Below are 21,028 nucleotides of genomic sequence, written 5' to 3' on the forward strand. Positions count from 1 at the left end.
GGAAGAGACATGAGATATGAGTTGGTTGATTACATGGTCAAGTCCATTCTAGAGCTTTGATTAAAGCAGCAGTACTCTATGAGGTATTGCTCATGGGCTTGAAGCATGTGATGGGAACTATATTATGTAGATAACTTAGTCGGAACGATGTAGCCATAGTGTTCCCGACCATCCTCAAGTGCTCACCTGGTCAGTTCTGCGCCTGCTGTGTAGGTGTATGTGTTTTGCACACATACACACATGGACACAGTGTCTGTTGGTGCAAATAGACCTCTACCGAAGAAACTTCACCGTGGCGTAATGATGACGTTGGTAGACATACGAAACCGAAACAGCGCAGGTGGAGAACACCACCATTTCACAAAGCTGTATTCCTTCACGAAAGTCAGGGGTGGCTTCTTTGTGCTAGTGGTACACACAAATGAGGCCACGTTTTTAGTCACTTTTTGTCTTCGTTCACGTTCCCAGTCCACCCGGGAAAGAAAAGAAGTCTTCACCCTAAGAGTTGCAGCATCTGAATGTCCATGTACGAGGGGTGTTCAAGTCAAACTGGGGCTTTCCGTCTTCTGAGTGTACAAATGGATCGCGCTACTTCTTCTTCTTCACACGCGGCAGGCCTCCGCGTTCACCACGTGGTGCTCCAAAGTTTCTGCAAAATAGAAGACACGTGCTGGACAAGATGGCCGACAACGAGGTGAGCACGCACATTGAACAGCGAATTGTCATCAAGTTTCTTGTGAATGAAGGCGTAAGGTCATCTGAAATTCACAGAAGACTTCAGGCTCAGTATGGCCACGATACACTTAGCCGCAGCAAAGCGTTTGAGGGGTGCAAACGGTTCCGAGACGGTCATACATCAGTGCAGGACGATCACGCGGCCGGGACGGCTCAGAGCCCAGTGTCAGAGTTCCTGAGAACATCCAACTTGTGGAGCGCCTGATCCTCAAGGACCGATGGATAACAGTTCTCGAACTGGCTCGAAAGACGGACCTTTCTGTGGGAACGTAGAACACTATCTTTCATGAACACCTCCAGTTTCGGAAAGTTAGTGCCGGCTGGGTCCCGAGGCAGCTCTCCGTGTTTGACCGGCAGAGAAGACTGGAAATCTCCCAAGAACTAAGGTACCGTTTCAACACTGAAGGACAGCCGTTCCTTGATCGGATCATCGCGTGCGATGAAATGTGGGTGCACCATTTCACTGTGCACTTTTGCACTTTTCACACAGTGGAATCATCCGGGCTCGGCAGCTCCCAAGAAGTTCCGAAGCATCCCGTCTGCGGGTAAGGTCATGTGCACGGTTTTCTAGGACAAGTCTGGCGTTGTTCATGTTGATTTTCTGCCTAGTGGTACCACCATCAGGTAGTGCATATTACTGCCAGGTTTTCAGGGATGTGCATTAGGTGCTGAAGCAAAAGCGGCCGTGCCTGATCACCAAAGGGGTCCTCCTCCTACAGGACAATGCACGGCCGCATACCGCGCATCTCACGACATGCACGTTACATGAACTTGGCTGGGAGTTGCTGCCGCATCCCGCTTACAGCCCAGACCTCGCTCCCAGCGATTTCCATCTCTTCGGGCCACTGAAGTCGTTCCTTGGGAGCTGCCTCTTCAGCTGCGACGACGAGGTCAAGAATGCGGTCCGATCATGGCTGCTACGCGGCGGTAAGGATTTCTACGCTGCTGGCATCCATGCTCTCGTGAAACGCTGGGACAAGTGCATTACTGCAGCTGGAGATTAGATTGAAAAATAAAACTTATTTCTCGCCGCTAAGTTCATTTACTTTTGCGAAAAATGAAAAGTCCCGGTTTGACTTGAACACCCCTCGTAGTAATCCTGTGAGGAATGTGGCTTGTTTTTACGACTTAGTTCACGCTTTCCTTGTATAGAAACACCACGTGCACTTTGGCGAGAGAAACTCGTGCTCCAGAAGCTGGAAAAGCCCGGTAGCCATCTTTAGAAAGAGCTGCTCAAAAGCATATGGCTACCGGTAGAATGGAGCAGAGAAAGGCCATACACCCAAGCAACATGCCAGATATTTTCTAAAATTGGTCAAGGTTTGGCCGTGACTGGCCTAAGCAATGCCAAAGAGTATGGTACCGGTATGCGATTGGTTCCTTTCAGCCAAAAAGGCCAACGATTAGGCCCCTCTTAGGCTGGCCAACAAGCACCAAAACACTTCCCCTAGGTGCCTATTTGGTTCACCAATAAGCACCAAACGTTTGCCATAGATACCTCTTTGGCTAGCCAAGAATCACCCAAATGTTTGCCACAGAATTCAGTTTGGCTGGCAAAGGATTACCCAAATGCTTGCCATGGGATTCTGTTTGGCTGGCCAGTGCGCACCCGAATGTTTTTTCGAGGCTCCCTTTTGGCTCAACTGACGATTTCAAGCTTCTCTTGTCGCATGGGGGAATGGGTGTCCAACTGTCGAGTGTGATCTGAGAGCAGACATGTACAAGGTACTCAAAAATGTATTTAAGATAAGATAATAAATGCTAACGTTAGAATGTAATTAAGATAGAGTATAAATACATGAAAATCAAAGTAATTAAGATATAGTACAAAATACTTCAAATGTATTTGAAATACAATTAAGATATACTATTTATCCTTGAACGCGAAAAGTCACCGGTCACTGGTCAATGCCGCAAGTTGCCGCTATGTGACATGAATCACCTAAACCCTGCGCACTACGCTAGCTGTGTCATAGGAGTCATCTAAGCACAAGTCCCAAAAAGATGACAAAGAGATACCACGTAACTTCACTGAGTATATGTGACCCAGAACAAAGCAAACTTCTAGCAGGTCAGAATTCGGCATTACCGCGTCAGGGCACACATAATGGAACCCTCACTCGCCCATGATTAGTACACACAGGGTAAGATCTCTAAAGGAAGACTTCCAAGAAGAGCCAATGTCCGGGTCAAGTCCGAAGAACTCAGGAAATTTCCACTGAACAAGCAAGATTATGGAAAGAAGAGACACAGAAAGTTTGAGAGGGAGATCCAAAATATGTAATTAGAGTATTGAGTAGAAAATACCATAAAATGTATTTTAAATAGAGTATAGATACAGTCACCCCTGAGGAAGGAGCCGAACTGGCTCCGAAACGTCGGGTATCCCCGTCCTGTAACTTGGTTGGAGATTTTCGTTACTATCACAAAACAAAAAGTATTGAGTAGGGTACCAAAATACCGCAAATTATATTTAAAATACAGTATTTTAAATACGGTACTCCAAATACGTACAAGTCTGTCTGAGAGCTAAATAAGCGAATTACCAGTGCTGTAAAATTTGCGTCGTCTTCAAGGTAAATATCAAAATCTTCCAGCAATAGGAGGTGCCGGATGACAGTCTAGATTAACATCGTCTGCAAAATTAGCACATAATTACGACTACGCTTTGTACATTACAGCAGCATGTAGTTGCACTTGTTTCGAATGACGCATACTATCACTGTCACCCATATGGTGCCCTTCGTGATGCTGAACAAAGTGGGGACGTGCAAGTTCTGCTACACGTGACACAGGAGGTGGAGGTGGAAGCTGTTTCTCTGTCATCGTTTTTGCACGAGCGACTGAGGGAACAATGGAAAGCATGCACTAAGACACAAGTCATGTGCTTGTCGATATTTGATAACATGTTGCCGAGCATAGCTCATAGTTGTCAATTCATGGTTTTTCATGATACGTGGAAACTTAAACATTAACGATGCAAACTCAATGTTCGGCTCTATTTTTTGTGGGTGAGAACTGCTCTTAGGGGTAGTAATATTTGTGTCGTAACTACTATTAGCTAGCTGGGCATACAGTAACTATACACGCAGGCGTGGTATTGAGAGCCTAATATTATGATTGACAATTGCGTATATGTGCGCATTGGTTACCTTGGGGAGCCAGATAAGGTGATTCTGTAGGCATTAGATGGCACTGGGTGGGGTAAACAACAGCTGGAACACCGCATTACCTCATCCGCCCCAAGCTCCGAGACTGGTATTGAATCTCTGTGCTGCCCACGTGGATTTGTTTTTGGTGCGGCTGGAAAGCCGCAAGGGTATGATGAGAATGTGAAAAAGGTTTGTAAGTCAATTTTCCTTCAAGACACCTTCTCAACACATTTTTGTTTTGACACCACATACCGAATTGGTATGGTATGTATTGAGTGCGTAGAAGTAAAGAAGTAAAGACTGTGAAATGACAAAGATATTATGAATGCATAAAATGGTTCAAACGATGCTCGCCTGATCCATACGATAAGTGGGTGATGTTTTCAGAGTCTTTAGCACTGCTTTGCCGTCCTGATCTTTTGGGTGACTGACTTTGTACCGGAGTTCAGCACTGCTTGACATTGCCTGTGCCCAGCATCCATTTTCATTGAAGTCCGTGGCAGCCAGGAGTGACCTGTGAACATGACCTCGCATATGACTGTAGCGAATAACACTCACAGTCACGAAATTTACCAATGGATGCATGCGGTGAACGCCCGTTTCAGGATTTCTAAAAGGTAGAATGGCTTTCGAAGAGGATTGTCTCTTGTTGTGCTCTCTCGCTTTTGCCTGATATTCCCGGATTAAAAAGTTATTTACTAACCATTTTAGGGTAATTAGTCATCTTGTGATTACATGCTTTCTTTGAGAGTGTTCTCTAGTATAACTAAACTGCAAAAACGACATCTGTGCTGCTCTCATAGCTTTTTTATTATAAATTTGTAAACGCTAAAAAACGCTGGACTTGAACAGCTGTACTACATGTAGCTCATTCTATGTTTGCTGAGCGATTGCTGTTAACTATATAGCAGAACATTTTTGAAGCCATGCAAGCTACTTGTTGTCTGTCAGCGAAGTAACCGATTCATGTGACACGTACCTCTAAAGACTGCGTCTTGTTTGGTAGGTTTCACATGATTAGACAGCCTTGGAACAATACCAACCTAGCTTCATTCCTTTCATGGTCTACGCATGCATCATTGGGAAGGAATTGAAGCAGAAGGCTGGTGGGGGGTACACTTCTGCGCTGTACGTCTGCCCAATAGATGACAGCTGTCCAATATTGTTCAAAAGCATCTTAGCACAGACTATGTTCTTGAACTTTAGGTGTGCCTCGGCCCCTGTCAGTAAGAAGGAATTCAGTGTAGGAGAGCAAGACATTTCTACCTGCTTTTCTATGCCTTACCTTTGTCAAACTACAGTTGTCATGGGAGATCACCATGTTCACACTCTGCATGGTGAATATTTTCGTGAACATGAATGTTGATGACTTGATTTGTCATAGAAGTCCATTTGGTCAGCGTCACTTTGCGATTTCCGCCACTGGTCATAGCACATGTTAGAGACGAAATGGGAAGACGGCGTGGTCCAGCTGGTCACTAACGGGCGGTGATGACAAAGTGGCAGTCCAGATGACGTCCCCATTTGGCCAGGACAGATGTTGACTGAAGTTATGCATCAGCAGGCATTTTACCAAAGGCAAGGTAGACGTTTATTAATGCTTTAGGTTGGTAAAGGGCCGAATTAAAGAGCTCATGAGATGTTGATGCGTCGACGCTGACCGATGAACTCTCGTGGCCTCTCTCGCGCCCATCGCTTATGTGGATGGGCGATGCCACGATGAAGACGATGATTGGGCAGCGGTGATGACGATGCTGCTGCTGCTCACACGACCTCCGCATTGAACGATGAACTGTCCTTTGTTCAGGAGGCACTTTATTAGAACGTCTGTGGGATATGGAAATCTTCCGGTTGTGAGGTCTTGAGTCACTGATGAATCCAAGTCTGCTTCGACTTTGGCAGTCTTGGTTTTTTTTCGGGTCCGGGTTAATGATTCCTGGCGTTCTCCAGAAGATGTCTGATGTTCAGCAAGAACAAGCAAAGAATGAATAAACATGAGACGTCACTCGCATGCCAAGCTAGGCTAACGAGGTCTGGTACGATCGCATTGAGTGTAATTGGTCAAAACCAGGAATGCAATGTCTGCAACTTACGATACGGAAGATAAGCCGAGTTTCATTGGAACGCATTGAGGCGCTGTCTTTACCACAACATTCCAAGACGGAAGCTCGTCTCTCAGCCGTAATCATATCAGTGAAGCATGACGTATCACCACTCCCAAATTTTTTCTTTTTTGTCATTTGCGGTTTCTTGAATTCGTAGAACAGTGAATTGCAGTAGCAAACGAATTATGACTATATATATCACGTAGCAAAGGAGGGAGAGGAGGTACTGCACAGGGGGGGGGGATATATTTATTAGACGAAAAGGAAAAAAAAAACAGGCTTCATCTATCTAGCTGGTGTTGGCCGAGCCTTTAGTAGCCACCTATCGGCTAGCAAGTCGTCATGGCCCGGTTTCAGTCGCCGTTCAGCACACCATTCATTGTAGCTCACCATAGTGCACGCGCTTCTCATAGCATGTACTCGCGGCCTATATATCTTACACATATTCATCTCCCGATTAAAGTCAGTTAATTGAGGTGTAGTTGTTCAAAATGCTCTTTATGATGAACTGGGCCCCGCAGGGGGCATCAGCGTACGCTGATGTTTGGTGAGTGGCGCCACCACGGACCCTAGCCCCCAGTCCCAAGGTGTTATCCGTACCGTGCCGAGGGGATGAAAGGCGAAGAGTAGAAGCCTTGAACGGTGGCGGTCGGGGTCTTGGTCAAGCCTCGGCCGATGGGTTTTCCTTAAAACTCCGGGACCTTCTCACGCGTATGGACGTCAAACGTGAGCGACTCTTAGGAGCGTCCATTTTCTAAAACCGCGCATGGTTAAAAATTCCTCTTCCTCTACGATCGGGGGCGGCAAACGTCCCCGGACCGAAGTATCTGAAACAAGAATGTCTACCAACTTCATAGCAAAATACATCGTGCTTTCAGCAACAGGAAATGACAAAGAAAAGATAGTGCCCCTGGGTAAGATGTCGCCGTTCTTCATGGAGAAGGCGGTGGCATCTCTGTCTAGACATATACCTGAGATCAAGCGCATGCGATCTGGCGACTTGTTAATAAAGTGCACTTCTGAAACAGACTGTGAGGCCATTCTGAACACAAATGAAATGTTGGGAAAAAGAATATCAGCTTCCTTACACAAGACACTGAACACCAGCCGAGGCGTCATCGCCCTATCTGAACTCATCGACGTGCCCGTTGAGGAAATTCTTCTAAACCTGAAAGACCAGGACGTCATAGATGTACGAAAAATAAAAATAAGAAAGAACAATGAGTACATTACAACCCGCAATATTATTCTTACCTTTGATCGCCCGACTCTGCCTCAAAAGTTAAAAGTAGGATATCTGTCAGCAGAAGTTCGCCCATACATCCCAAATCCGTTGCGCTGCTTCCGTTGTAACAGATTCGGTCATGCTGCCGACTCGTGCCGTGGCTCCGCCTGTTGCGCACGGTGTGGGAAGCCTGACCACGAAACAAAAGAATGCAAAGGGCCAGACTGTTGTGTCAACTGCTCTTCTAACCACCCATCCTACTCGAGATCCTGTGCAAAATGGAAATATGAAAAGGAAGTCCTACATGTTAAAGTCACGCAGAACCTCACTTACCCAGAAGCCAGGAAAAAAGTAGCTCCCATCTTTTTCGAGAAATCTTTTGCCACAGCTGTAAAACAGAAAGTAAAACTAGTCACACAGTACACCCAGACCGAGCAGTCAATATTCACCCAGACCAACGCAAGTCAGATCCAAGGAGGTGCAGATCCACCTCCAACTCCTGAAATTCCTGTGGCGTCGCTAACACCGGCGCCACTCCTGTCCTCACAGTCCACGGAGGTTACATCCATGGATTGCGAGGATGAGACGAGCTCTGAGCGCTCCTTTGCGAGCACGAGCTCCCAAGTCCTCCAAAAGAATAAGGCTAGTCTGTCGGGGAGTGGGTCACTGCCTGACATATCTGACAAGGAGCTTGCGGCCGCGCGGAAAAAGCCCACGAGGCCACGGGTCACACCCCCAACAAAAGATAGGTAATGAAAGCTCTTCCTAGTCGGCAAAAGTTCCTGACACATGTCCTTCTTCTTAGTACTGCAATCATTATGCAGCACACAATTCTCCAATGGAATTGCCGTGGGTTACTATCTAATGTAGATGACGTCAACGATCTTTTCGAGAAGTATAACACATCATGTTTTTGTCTTCAAGAAACATATTTGAATACACAAACACAAAATCCACTGCGTAGACACAATGTCTTTCGAAGAGATCGAACTGACGCCACCCGTGCATCCGGTGGTGTTGCGATCGTCACTCGAGGATCTCTCCCAACCAAAGCTGTTCATCTAGTTACAAACTTGGAAGCTGTAGCTGTGCAGGTGTGTCTAGACAGGATAGTCACCATCTGCTCAATCTATTTGCCACCAGCAGGCACAATTACGCAAAGAGACTTAGAAAATTTGTGCAGCCAACTTCCTAGCCCTTTTATACTTCTGGGTGACTTCAATGCTCACAACCCACTTTGGAGCAGTACAAGAACGGACACACGAGGGAAAATGTTAGAGAAGTTCTTGTTATCAACATCCATCTGTATTTTAAACACAGGGGCACCTACATACATACACACGTCAAGTCAATCTCTCTCAGCCTTAGACCTGTCCTTTTGCAGTCCATCTTTGTTTCAAGAGATAAAATGGACTGTAGAAGAAAACCCACTTGGGAGCGACCACTTCCCTGTGGTGTTAAAATATCTTGCGCCAGTGAACCCTCTAACAACACGCCCCCCTAGATGGAAACTCCAACTAGCCGACTGGAAGCAGTTTTCAGAAAGAAGTGACCTATCTTTAATTCCCTTTGATAGTATAATGATAGAAGAAGCTAATTGTCTTCTCAGCAACGTCATACTTGATGCAGCAACAGTATCTATTCCCCAGATATCTGGTCGCCTCCCAAAGCGACCTAAACCCTGGTGGAATAATGAATGCGAGGAAACTCGCAAACTTCAAAATCGTGCATGGGGTACATTTCGGAGATACCCCACCTCAGAAAATCTTTTACTTTTCAAAAAGGCAAGAGCGAAGGCCAGGTGGACACGAAAACAGGCTAAACGGTCCTCTTGGCGAACCTTCATATCTTCTCTATCTTGTAATACTCCATCCAAAACTGTATGGGACAGACTTCGCAAAATCAGAGGAGAACATATCAGTCATTCAGTCCCTCTTTTAGAAGTTAACGGTCAGGTATGCGAAAGCCTAGAAGAACAGGCTAATGCACTTGGGGAACACTTCCAAAGCATTTCAAGTTCCTCCCATTATAGCAGTGAATTCCTTAAAATTAAACAAAGGTCCGAAAAACAAAAGATTTCAGCAAATGGTGGAGACTGTTTTGGATATAACCAGGCTTTCACCATGGTAGAATTGTCACGCTCCTTGTTGTCAGCAAAAGCGACTGCTCCTGGCCCAGACCGTGTTGCATACTCAATGCTACAGAACTTGTCTGACATATCAAAAAAATGTTTACTTCGGTTCTTCAACCTCGTTTGGGTACAGGGGACACTACCGTCTGCATGGAAAATTGCCACCATAATCCCTCTCCTGAAAGCCGGAAAGGAAGTGTCTTGTCCTGCCAGTTATCGTCCCATCGCTTTGACAAGCTGCATAGGCAAAACCTTTGAGCGAATGGTCAATAACCGTCTGGTTTATTTTCTTGAAATGAATAAGTGCCTATCAGAATTTCAATGTGGTTTTCGAATGGGGTGCTCCACAGTGGACCACCTCGTTCGTCTAGAAACAACAATCCGTGAAGCCTTTGTCAGGAGACAACACTGCTTGTCAGTTTTCTTTGATTTGGAGAAAGCATACGACACTGCGTGGAGATATGGCATCCTACAGGATCTCCATTCGTTCGGTATACGGGGTCGTCTCTTTAAATGTATTGCTGATTTCCTACAACACAGAACATTCAGAGTTCAGCTGGGAACTACCTTATCCCGTTTGTTCGTGCAGGAGAATGGTGTCCCGCATGGCTCTGTTCTGAGCGTCACGTTATTCCTTATCAAAATCAACTCTATAGCCAGTGTCATCCCACCCTCTATATCCTTTTCCTTGTATGTGGATGACATCCAGATATCTTGTTGTTCAGCGAGCTTACCCAGATGTGAACGACAGATGCAACTCTGTATAAATAAAATGGCAAAATGGTCCTCACATAATGGGTTTAAATTCTCTCCTGAAAAAACAATCTGCGTTCATTTCTCGAGAATCAGAGGAGTGTTTCCGTCTCCTGCGCTGCAACTTAATGAACAGGACATTCTTGTGAAATCAGAATGCAAATTTCTTTGCATGACGTTTGATTCAAAGCTCACTTTCAAGCCCCATATTCAAAACCTGAAGGCAAAATGTGTGAAGTCACTGGATCTACTGAAAATCATCTCTCATAGATCTTGGGGTGCAGACGAGGAGACACTCCGCCGTGTATATAGTGCCTGCATTCGGTCCAAGATAGATTATGGGTCTATCGTCTACGGCTCAGCCCGCCAATCTGTATTGAAAGCCCTAGACCCTGTTCATCACCAAGGGCTCAGGCTTATCCTTGGTGCGTTCCGAACATCTCCAGTCGAAAGTCTGTACGTGGAATCCCATGAATATTCGTTGAATAGAAGACGATTTTATCTTGGAGTGTCATATGCTCTAAGAATAAGGAGTTGTGCACAACACCCCGCACTGACTTGTGTTAAAAGTACACGTTTCGAACAGCTGTTTATTAACAGGCCTTCAGTAGTCCCCCCTCTTTCAATGAGAATTGAACAAGATAATGGGGATCACAATTTTTCTTCCTATAATTGCCAAGTTGTTGAATATGGGAAGGTGGTCCCACCTTGGGAACCACTTCCAAGCCATGATACCTCTTTGACTAAATACAGCAAACACAACACCTCTACACATGTACTACAGCAAGAATTTGCACACCTGAGGGAGAGTTTCGGGACTCACACAGAAATTTACACGGACGGATCAAAGTCTAGTGCAGGTGTGACCTGTGCCATGACCTGTGGCACATGTGTGAGGTCACATCGTCTAAACAATATAGCATCTATCTTTACCGCAGAGATTTATGCAATCATCCTTGCACTTACGCACATTCTTCAAGGCTGTATCAAGTCTGCAGTTATATATACAGATTCTTTAAGTTCTGTAAATGCTATTTGCTGCATACGCAAACCAAAGAATTTTCTGATTCAGCGTGCACAGTCCTTAGTGAGTGTGGCACAAAAGAGAGGATATTCAGTTATTTTATGCTGGGTGCCTAGCCACACAGGCATACAAGGCAATGAGGTTGCTGACCGCGCTGCTGCTGCCGCAGCTTCAAAAGACATCAGTTCTTTTGAGATACCGATGCATGATATTAGGTCAGCACTTAGGAAATCACTGTATTCAAAATGGCAGAGTTTCTGGAACACTCAGACACACAACAAACTACACTTAGTTAAGCAACACATCCAAAGTTACGGAGACCGCCAGGAAAATCGTCTCTTGAGTGTTCTGAGAACAAGGTTGCGGATTGGCCACACTTTCCTCACGCACAAATTCTTACTCTGTGGAGAAGAGCCGCCACTGTGTGAGCACTGTGGCGAACTCCTCTCTGTCATCCACATTCTTATCACCTGCCCACACCACGAAATCCATCGCCAGCATCATTTTACAGAGTTTTATACGCATTTTTTGCCTCTTCATCCAGCGCTCTTGCTTGGCGATGAGGCTATTATTCCCTTCAGTAAAATTTTTAATTTTTTAAAAGACACTGGAATTGTAAGTCTTGTGTAGTTTTAGTCTTGTATTTTAGATGTTACTTCTCTCCTTTTTTAAGTACTGCACCTACTTCTTGCTAGTTTTATTTTAATCACAGTGTTGGCGCATTATGACCTATGTAGTTAATGCGCCATTAAAACTCCAGTCATCATCATCATGATGAACTGGGGAAAATCTGGGGGAAAATTCGGCGCATTCGTAGTTTTATTTTGGTTCCAGATACGCAAGTGCCGTTTTTTCCTGGTTGCCTTCTAGGAGTTCAGAGTGGTCAATCATGGCTTGCCACAGAAGCCCCCTCGCTGGTTGCTTTATCCAGCTTTATCGTCCGCATACTTATCTCCATACTAAAGTCTATCGCCGAAGGCAAAGGAAATACATATAATGCACTGTTTACAAGTTTCAGATAAATTTTATTGTGTTCCATCTGTATACATTAACATTCTTTCACGAACAATTACAAATAACAATTATATTTACATATCTACGGTTTCTCGGTTCTTTTCTCGGTTTCTGCTTCTTCGGAGCTGCTTCCTCCGCCGCCAGCAGTGCTTCAATATGTCGCTTCGTGCGGATGTGCACAGCCCTGCTGACGACGAAGGCGCCGCAAGTTGGGCACGTCTCGAGTACGTGCCCCGAAGGTGCCGTTACGACCTCCGCTTCCTGCTCCACCGCCGCTTGGCCCATCTGTATGGGTCGAATGTCTTGGAACCGGTTGAGCCACGGGTCCCCGCGTACTCCCTGTGGCTGCATGCCCCAGGGTTCAGTCCACGCGAGGACCGTGACCCTGTTCTGCTCCCTCTGCGCCATCGTCGCGGCGTCCCGTCGTCGTGGACTTCGGTTCCTGTCTCGATTTCGGTCTCGGTGGCTGGGCTTTGTCCAGTGTCTGGACCTATTGGTTGGCGGAGCCATCTGAAACAGCGGAACAATTAGCACTCCGCACAAAAATGTGTGCACCGTAAAGGTCGCTGTCTCCTATTTTGTTTCTTTTCACTACAACGCGCAAGTTTTCTCCTTCAGCAAAACACTCATCCTTTCTGGACACACATATCTGCTGAAGGGGAAAGGTTTCTAGCTCACACACGAACAAAAGTAATATTCCTGGCGTTTTCTGTCGCCATTCGTTCCTACAGACCTCGCCAAAGTAATATACACAAATTGATGACTTCTGCTTATGCGCACATTTGGGCGAAGAAAAGTTTCCCGTCAGGTACAACGGGGGTCCGTCCAACTTATTACAGCAAGGTAGAAGAGTTGCCCACTTGGTACAAAGTCATAACTGAGGAGTGCGAACAGTCGAGGACACAGGGCGGACACGGACAGGCGCTATTGCATTTATATAACTGATTTCAGCATATGCAGGTTGCGTGGGGCCGAACATTATACACTGGAAAATGCAAGTAAAATGTGTACACACTCTCAGTATCGGAGAGAAACTACGAGGATGGAGGCCAGAAAGACGTGGTTTACCAGAGGGCATGTACAGGGGAATGAACGTGTAGTATATTTCTATTGTCGGGAAAAACTCACGTGACCTCAGACGTCGGGCCAATCGTTGGGCCTCGGTAGAGTAGTTTTTTGCTTTGTTTTATTTTGTCTCCATGGGTGACGCGTGACGTAAAGCGACGCTGCCGATGGGTTCTCTTTCCCTTTCCCCTCTGTTCTCTCCCCGCTTTGGCGGTTCTGGATTTTCGTTCGCATCCAGTGAAATAAATAAAACGCGGAAGCGTTGGCTCTTTCTGTTGCACAAGGTGCTTTATTTTTCGGGATTGGTATTTCCAAATCACACATATGCAGTCTTCTGTATCTGCGCCAAACACGAACTTGACATGAACATTGTTTCTGAAGTTCGAGTAATATGCCGAAGCAACTTCACATTCACTGTTAGCTGATGTCTCAAGTGGAAGACTTCACAGTAGATCAGTAAATTCACTGCACAGGCACACACATTCACAAATCCAGCATGACAGGAAACATGTCCATATCCCTTTGCTGCTTGTATAGTGTCACATGTCAAGGCTGACCCGTCACAAAGGAACCTGTGCAGCTGCTAAGCCAAAAGATGATGTTCCATTGGCATATCCATTCTATTGCGTCCATGCCGATGCTTTTCTGAAGCAGATATGAGTTGAGCAGTACCTAGTTGATACCTGAGCAAGAAAGACCAGAACAGGGATCAGAAAACGTGAAGACTAAAAATTCTACCGGCCGAAATGCTGAGTATATGCCACAGGTGCGGTGCTATGCTATGCTACGCTAAGCGGCAGAATGGAATAGGAACTGACTTACCTGCCATCGAGTGGAAAACACAGTATTGATCCTTCTTGAATCGTTGTCGCGCCAAGCAAGCGAAGCAGACCTGCGCCTTCCACTTATCTATCACTGAATTTACTTGCAGAAGTATCCAAGAGGATTCGAGTTTTGCAGAGTCGGTATCGACGGGCACTAAAAGCCATCCAAAGCGGTACCGGCAAAGATGCTATGCGTGCGTCCCTGCTGCACCATATTTCGAAACTTTACGGCGAACTGCTCCGGCACCCCAGACACGGCGGTGACCGCTTTCCCGCGCCACGAAAAGGTTATAATTTCAAACCGACCAATGAGCGCTCGCATACCAGGGGAGCGGCCGCAGGAGCCAATGGGATGCTCTCGGTAGAGAACTCGCGCTTCGACGTAAAAATTTTGACGTTTCATGACGTTTGATGACGCGAAAGGCTCGCAGCGCCTCACTTTAGTCCGCAAAGGAACTCGCGAGTTTCATCCCCTTGGCATGTATGTCTATAGCAAGTGGTGAGTGTCTTATATAGGTGGGGTGCGATAGTGTGCGCCGCTTCACCAGAAAGAAGGAAAAGAAGCACCGGCGCATAGGCGGGTGTGGCGGTTTAAAAGAAAGGGAAAAAGCACGGGTAAAGCTATGGTGTGACGTCACATGCACGCCACCTATATGGTGAAGAAGACTGTGACATGGAGGAGGGAGCTGGGGAAAGAGGGTGCAGGTGCGAAAGGAGGAAACGGAGAGATGTCTTCGCTCTTGCCTTCCCATCGTTGTGTGTCGTTTTCCTTTATTTATTTCTTTTTCATGAAGAAGTCCGAGAGACACGGACACAGAAGACGACACACGTAGGTTCTCAGACACAGCAATAAATTTATTGGTTCATCTCAACTTAAAAGCTAAAATCTTCGAAGGGGTGCGAGAGGGATAAAAGACACATTGCTAACTACGTTTCCCCTGGTGGCAATCTCCAAGGATTCCCGAAACAACCTTCGGTGTGCGTATGGTTCCCATGCAAGCACTGTAGTGTCCTTGAAGCAAGGCTGGCAACCTTTACAATGTATGTACAATGTTATGTACGTTGGCCAGACGCGCCGGTGCCTCAATGACCGGATTAGGGAACATGCAGCAAATGTTGAAAGAATGGCCGGGTCTTCGGAACTGGTAGATCATTTACGAGATTGTAAAGGTTGCCAGCCTTGCTTCAAGGACACTACAGTGCTTGCGTGGGAACCATACGCACACCAAAGGTTGTTTCGGGAATCCTTGGAGATTGCCACCAGGGAAACGTAGTTAGCAATGCGTCTTTTATTCCTCTCGCACCCCTTCGAAGATTTTTAGCTTTTAAGTTGAGATGAACCAATAAACTTATTGCTGTGTCTGAGAACCTACGTGTGTCGTCTTCTGTGTCCGTGTCTCTCGGTCTTCTTCATGGATCTATACCAGCTAGCCTGCACCCTTTCCCTTGTTTCTTTATTTCTTTTTTGCATTTTTGTTTGTTTTGTTCTTTCTTTTTCTTTTTTCATGCTGGCCGGTGTCATGAAAACCAAGGCCATACCTACTACACCCTCAGGGCCATTAATTCTACATTCTCAATTGCTGCGATGAAGGAAACTCAAAACGCTCAGAAGACCGAAAAGTCACAATGCTGAACTATTGAAAAGCAATAAGAAATAGTTACAGTTAAAGTTCGGAAAAAATACAACTGTTACACCAAGTAACTAGCCGAGTTTAGGTCATGTGTTGGGAGTTAATGTAGGAAATAAAAACATTTTTAAAAAGAAAAGACAATCACGGAACCTGTCCTGTGTGGTTTGTGCGTCAGTACATTGGCATCCCAATGGCTGTACGAAAAGAAGTGGTATTGGAAAATTCCGGTCCAGAAAACATGGTCCCAAGCTTCCTGCACGCTAAAAATACTGGGACGTGGTAAGCCGATGAAACGGTGTCTTCCCAATCTGCCGAATCCCAACTCGCCGAATGCATTGAAGGCCGGGAAACAGCCTTAACCCTTTGAACTCCAAACGTGTTGTACCAACCGGTCGAATGACCGAGATGTCCGTTCCCTGCAATTCGCCGAATTGACCTTGCTACCGTGGCTTATTCGCTAGGATCATCAAAACTGGGAGATGACCCGAATGCCTTGGGTGTTCACGATGGATTCTCCTTAGCTGTCCGTAAGGTACCCATGAAGTTAGCCCAGGAGGTACGGTCCTCTGGCAACGTGCCTTCCGCAACAACGGAAGGTAGATCGCCCGGCCAAGCAAGCAAGCAAGCAAGAAAGCATGCTTGCTTGCATGAACTGCAGTTCACCTATTCTTCGTGGAACAGTGTGCTTTTCCTACGATCGGCGTTTCATGCCGAGACTCCCCGCAGGGGGCATCAGCGTACGCTGATGTTTGGTGAGTGGCGCCACCACGGACCCTAGCCCCCAGTCCCAAGGTGTTATCCGTACCGTGCCGAGGGGATGAAAGGCGAAGGGTAGAAGCCTTGACCGGTGGCAGTCGGGGTCTTGGTCAAGCCCCGGCTGATGGGTTGTCAAACTCCGGGACCTTCCCGTATGTATGAGTATGAAATACGGGTGACTTTTTTTGAATACTCATTGATCAAACCTACATGGGTAAATCTTCTTCTTCTACTGAGATCGTGGCCGCAAAGCGTCCACGGACCGAAGCCTTAAGGACTGTAAGAAAACAGTTCACTTCAAAATACATTGTACTTTCTTCTTCAGATACAGAGAAAGAGAAAAGCACACCACTGGGAAAGATGTCACCCTTTTTCATTGAGAAAGCGGTGGCATCACTGTCTAAGTACATTACTGAAATCAAACGCATCCGATCTGGCGACCTTCTCGTAAAATGCACTGTGTAAAATAGACTGTGAACGCATTCTAAGCACTCATGAGATGATGGGTAAAAAGATTTCAGCTTCCTTGCACAAAACACTGAACACTTGCAGGGGCGTCATCGCAGTATCAGAACTGATTGACGTGCCTGTGGAAGAAATCCTAGAAAACTTAAAGGACCAGGGTGTCATCGACATGCGAAAAATTAAAATCCGTAAGAATGGTGAATATATCACCACGAGGAACATTGTATTGACTTTTGATAAGCCAAACTTACCTGACAAGTTAAAAGTAGGGTATCTCTCAGCAGATGTGCGGCCATACATTCCGAATCCCTTGCGCTGTTTCTGCTGCAACAGAAACGGGCATGCTGCTGACGCATGCCGGGGTTCTCCTTGTTGTGCGAGATGTGGTCAGGCAGGCCACGACACAAAGGAATGCAAGGGTGCCGACCGTTGCGTCAATTGCTCCGGTGAACATCCCTCATATTCAAGATCCTGTCCAAAGTGGACGTATGAAAAGGAGATTCTACATGTCAAAATCACACAAAACATCAGTTATCCGGAAGCAAGAAAAAAGGTATCGCCATACTTCTTTGAGAAATCTTTCGCAGCAACAGTCAAAGGAAAGCCACAAATGGCCACCAAACACACACAGACCGAAGGGCACACAAGCACACCACCGGACACAGCGGAAAACAGGGGAGTGGAAGATCCACCCCCAACTCCATTTACTTCTGTGGCGTCACCGTCATCGACGCCACTTTTGTCATCGCCACCCATGGAAAAGACTTCTGTGGAGTGCGATGACGATGCAAGCTCGCAAACCTCATTCATGAGCGCGAGCTCCCAGTCTAAAAGACAGCCAAAAAGTAGTCTGTCGGGGAGTGGCTCACTTCCTGATATATCGCCAAAGGAACTAGCGGCTGCTCGGAAAAAAACTCCGAGACAACCAATAATGGCCCCTCAAAAGAAATAATGCAAGCTTACTTGAACAGCACACCCTTCACCATAATGCAGATATGTGCCACACGTGTCTTTTTCTTCCTCTGCTTTATGGCGATTCTACAGAGGAATTGTCGAGGGCTTTTCACGAATCTTGACGATGTCAATGATCTTGCAGATAGGTATGATGTGTTATGTTTTGCAATACAGGAGACCTATCTGAATCCGCAGCAGACACATACACTCAGGCGGTGGAACTTGTTTAGAAAAGATCGTGTTGATGGAACACGCACATCAGGGTGTGTTGCTATTCTTACATCGAAAACCCTCCCTTCAAAACATTTCCCATTAAAAACAACACTCGACGCAGTTGCTGTTCAAATATGTCTTCATGGGGTCCTAACGGTTTGTTCCTTATACCTACCACCATCAGGTGTGGTAGATCAGAATGCACTCGAAACTTTAATTGACAAACTCCCGCCGCCTTTCCTCTTGCTGGGAGATTTTAATGCCCATAACTGTTTATGGGGCAGCTCGAGAGTCGACAGGCGAGGAAAAATGTTGGAAAAGATATTACTTTCTAGAGCTATCTGTCTTCTTAACAAAGGAAGTCCCACTTATGTATGCAGTGCTAATCAGTCTTTCTCTGCTATCGACGTCTCTCTGTGCAGCCCATCGGTGTTTCAAAGCATTGACTGGGCAATAGATCAGAATCCTCGGGGAAGCGATCATTTTCCCGTAGTTCTAAAACTGCGTAATGCCCCATCCATCCGAGGCACACGTCCACCTCGGTGGAAACTGTCACAAGCTGATTGGAATCTCTTCAAAGAAGAAGCCAATCTCCTAACACCATCTTTCCAAGGTTTAAGTATAGAAGATGCCAATAATCTTATTACTGACATCATTATAAATGCTGCTCAACAGTCAATCCCACAAACATCCGGTCGCCTCCCTAAGCACTCTAAGCCTTGGTGGACAAGCGACTGCGAGACTACACGTAAAGAACAAAATCGGGCGTGGGGTGTCTTTCGAAGGCACCCCACAGCTGCAAACTTAGTTGCATTCAGGAAAGCACGTGCAAAGGCGCGCTGGACACGAAGACAGGCAAAAAAAAAAAAAGAATCTTGGAAAAGTTTTGTATCTTCTTTAAATTGTAACACCCCCTCAAAACTTATATGGGACAGGCTAAGGAAAATCAAAAGGGATTACACAAGTTTCTCTGTCCCACTATTGGAGGTAGATGGCATAGTTTGGAAGAGCAGGCCAATGCCCTTGGGGAGCATATGCAACATGTATCCAGCTCAGCTCACTACAGCAGTGACTTTTTGAAAATAAAATCATCTGCTGAGAAACAGACTATTCCAAGCGAAGGCGGTGACAAGTATGCATACAATTCATTATTTACAATGACTGAGCTACAAAGGGTTCTGTCATCCAGTAAAGTTACAGCACCAGGTCCAGATCGTGTTACCTACTCCATGATCCAGCACTTATCTTCCACATCTTTAGGATCCCTTCTTGATTTCTTTAATGTTGTCTGGCGAGAGGATTGTCTTCCGTCTGCAGTCTAAGAAAAAAAAGGTGTAATTTTCTACCTTTTGGGGTAGAAGTGAGTTGTTACAGATTCTCAACCCTTTTGGGGTAGAAAGTGAGGGATAGAAACACTTCTACCCCTTCATTTCTACCACACTGGTGGAACAGTTCTACCCCTGAGTGTGAAGAGAATTCTGCCCTGTTAGTGGCAAAATTCTGCCCCTACATGGTTAACTGTTATTCCTCTGCAGGGTCTATCATTTCTCTCTACCCCCTCTACCCTCTACCCCAAGGAAGACACCTCTACCCCAAGGATGAGAAATATCTGCCCATCTTGACGCTAAATATTCAACCATTCCCGGAAGACAGTTCTACCGTGAGTAGAACTGTTCTCCCTTATTGGAAGATAATTTTTTACCCGAAATGGTAAGAATCTCTGCTATTATTCGTGCTGTGCCTACCGGTGGCATATCTCTACCCGTAATGACGGGGCATTTAGACCTTGTAGGGAAATATTTACTCCGCCTTTCATGAAAGACGTCTGCACAGAGCTTACGTGGACTGTCTTGCACATAAATTCCACATTCATGCACCATAACAAGGGCATCGGGATAACTTCTGAGGGCTTGACGTTTCACACTACTGTGTCGCTCTAAATACACACGAATCTTCGCTCGGTGTGTAATATCTGCCCGGAGGAACACGTGGCAGGACGGATGATTTCAACTGAAATGTAAATGGCATTAATAGAGCATTTAAGATAAGCGATAAATAATAACGACGGTACATGTTTCACTCCTCAGCAATATGTTTACATGTGTGATTCCCTCGGAAATAAGCATGCAAAAAGAAGAAGGCTATCCCGGCAGTGGACAAAAGCCAAGAAAAAGAAAAAATAACACAGAGCACATCTAAAAAACCATGACCCGAGCGATGAGTGCCTTCTCCCATCAAACAGTGGCTCACCGTATATTATGGCTCCGTTTCTTCATTTTCGAAGAGGATCCTGTAATCACATCCGGTGGGCGCTGATAAGGTGCCGTGCTAAAGTTGTCATGGTGACCTGCGTGTATTACACAAACGCATTTGGTCATATTGAAGTTTCATAGGATGCTGAAAAAGTGTCAGACGACATGCCGATCGACCCGAACACACATGCGCAAAACACATCTGATCACTGCATATAAGACGCTCGGGAAGAAAAATCTTGAATATCAAAATTACTCACCTGATTCTGTCCTAACTCCACCTTGCTTATGTTCATATTCTTTTGCGCCAAAAACCTCCAATTATCATCATCACTTATGTTCATATCATTGCAGCTGAACCGATAACACCTTCCACCACGGAGATGCGAATACTCGACTCAGCATAGCCATTAGGCCGCACGCATGGCCTTCGGTGCAGCAATGTCCACGTGCAAACCGACAGTCTGTCACTTTCAGCGTTCGTCTCTATACTGACCCCTTTTACACAATCAGCGATTCCGCGCAAGCGCAGACACTCTGTGTTTGGTCGCTCTGGCTAATCTCTTGAACAGTGACCTCGAAGCTGGACCAAACGCCTTTGTGCGCAGGATTAGTAAACCTCAACTATTGTCGTCGCTTGAGTGACTCCATTTACACTTCCATTAGTGACCCTGCTATGAAACACACAAAAAGAAAAAAAAGATTCACTTGAACCCTAGTAGTGATAAG

At 45.9% G+C, this 21,028-nt stretch overlaps 1 protein-coding gene and 1 long non-coding RNA gene across 2 annotated transcripts; one reads left to right on the top strand and one right to left on the bottom strand.

Moving 5' to 3' along the window:
* Positions 1-4,273: 4,273 nt before the first annotated feature.
* Positions 4,274-5,387, bottom strand: LOC135372515 (uncharacterized). Its single transcript, XR_010416017.1, has 3 exons — positions 5,173-5,387; positions 4,931-5,107; positions 4,274-4,401 (listed from the first exon to the last, which is right to left on the bottom strand). It is a non-coding gene; the product is annotated as an uncharacterized LOC135372515 (long non-coding RNA).
* Positions 5,388-6,758: 1,371 nt separating this feature from the next.
* On the top strand, positions 6,759-7,970 carry LOC135372473 (uncharacterized). Its single transcript, XM_064606081.1, has one exon. It carries the CDS (start codon positions 6,759-6,761, stop codon positions 7,968-7,970), a length of 1,212 nt encoding a protein of 403 aa, XP_064462151.1.
* The last annotated feature ends 13,058 nt before the right edge of the window (positions 7,971-21,028 follow it).

Source organism: Ornithodoros turicata, unplaced genomic scaffold (genome assembly GCF_037126465.1).
Source record: "Ornithodoros turicata isolate Travis unplaced genomic scaffold, ASM3712646v1 Chromosome15, whole genome shotgun sequence".
In the NCBI taxonomy this organism is placed as follows: domain Eukaryota; kingdom Metazoa; phylum Arthropoda; class Arachnida; order Ixodida; family Argasidae; genus Ornithodoros; species Ornithodoros turicata.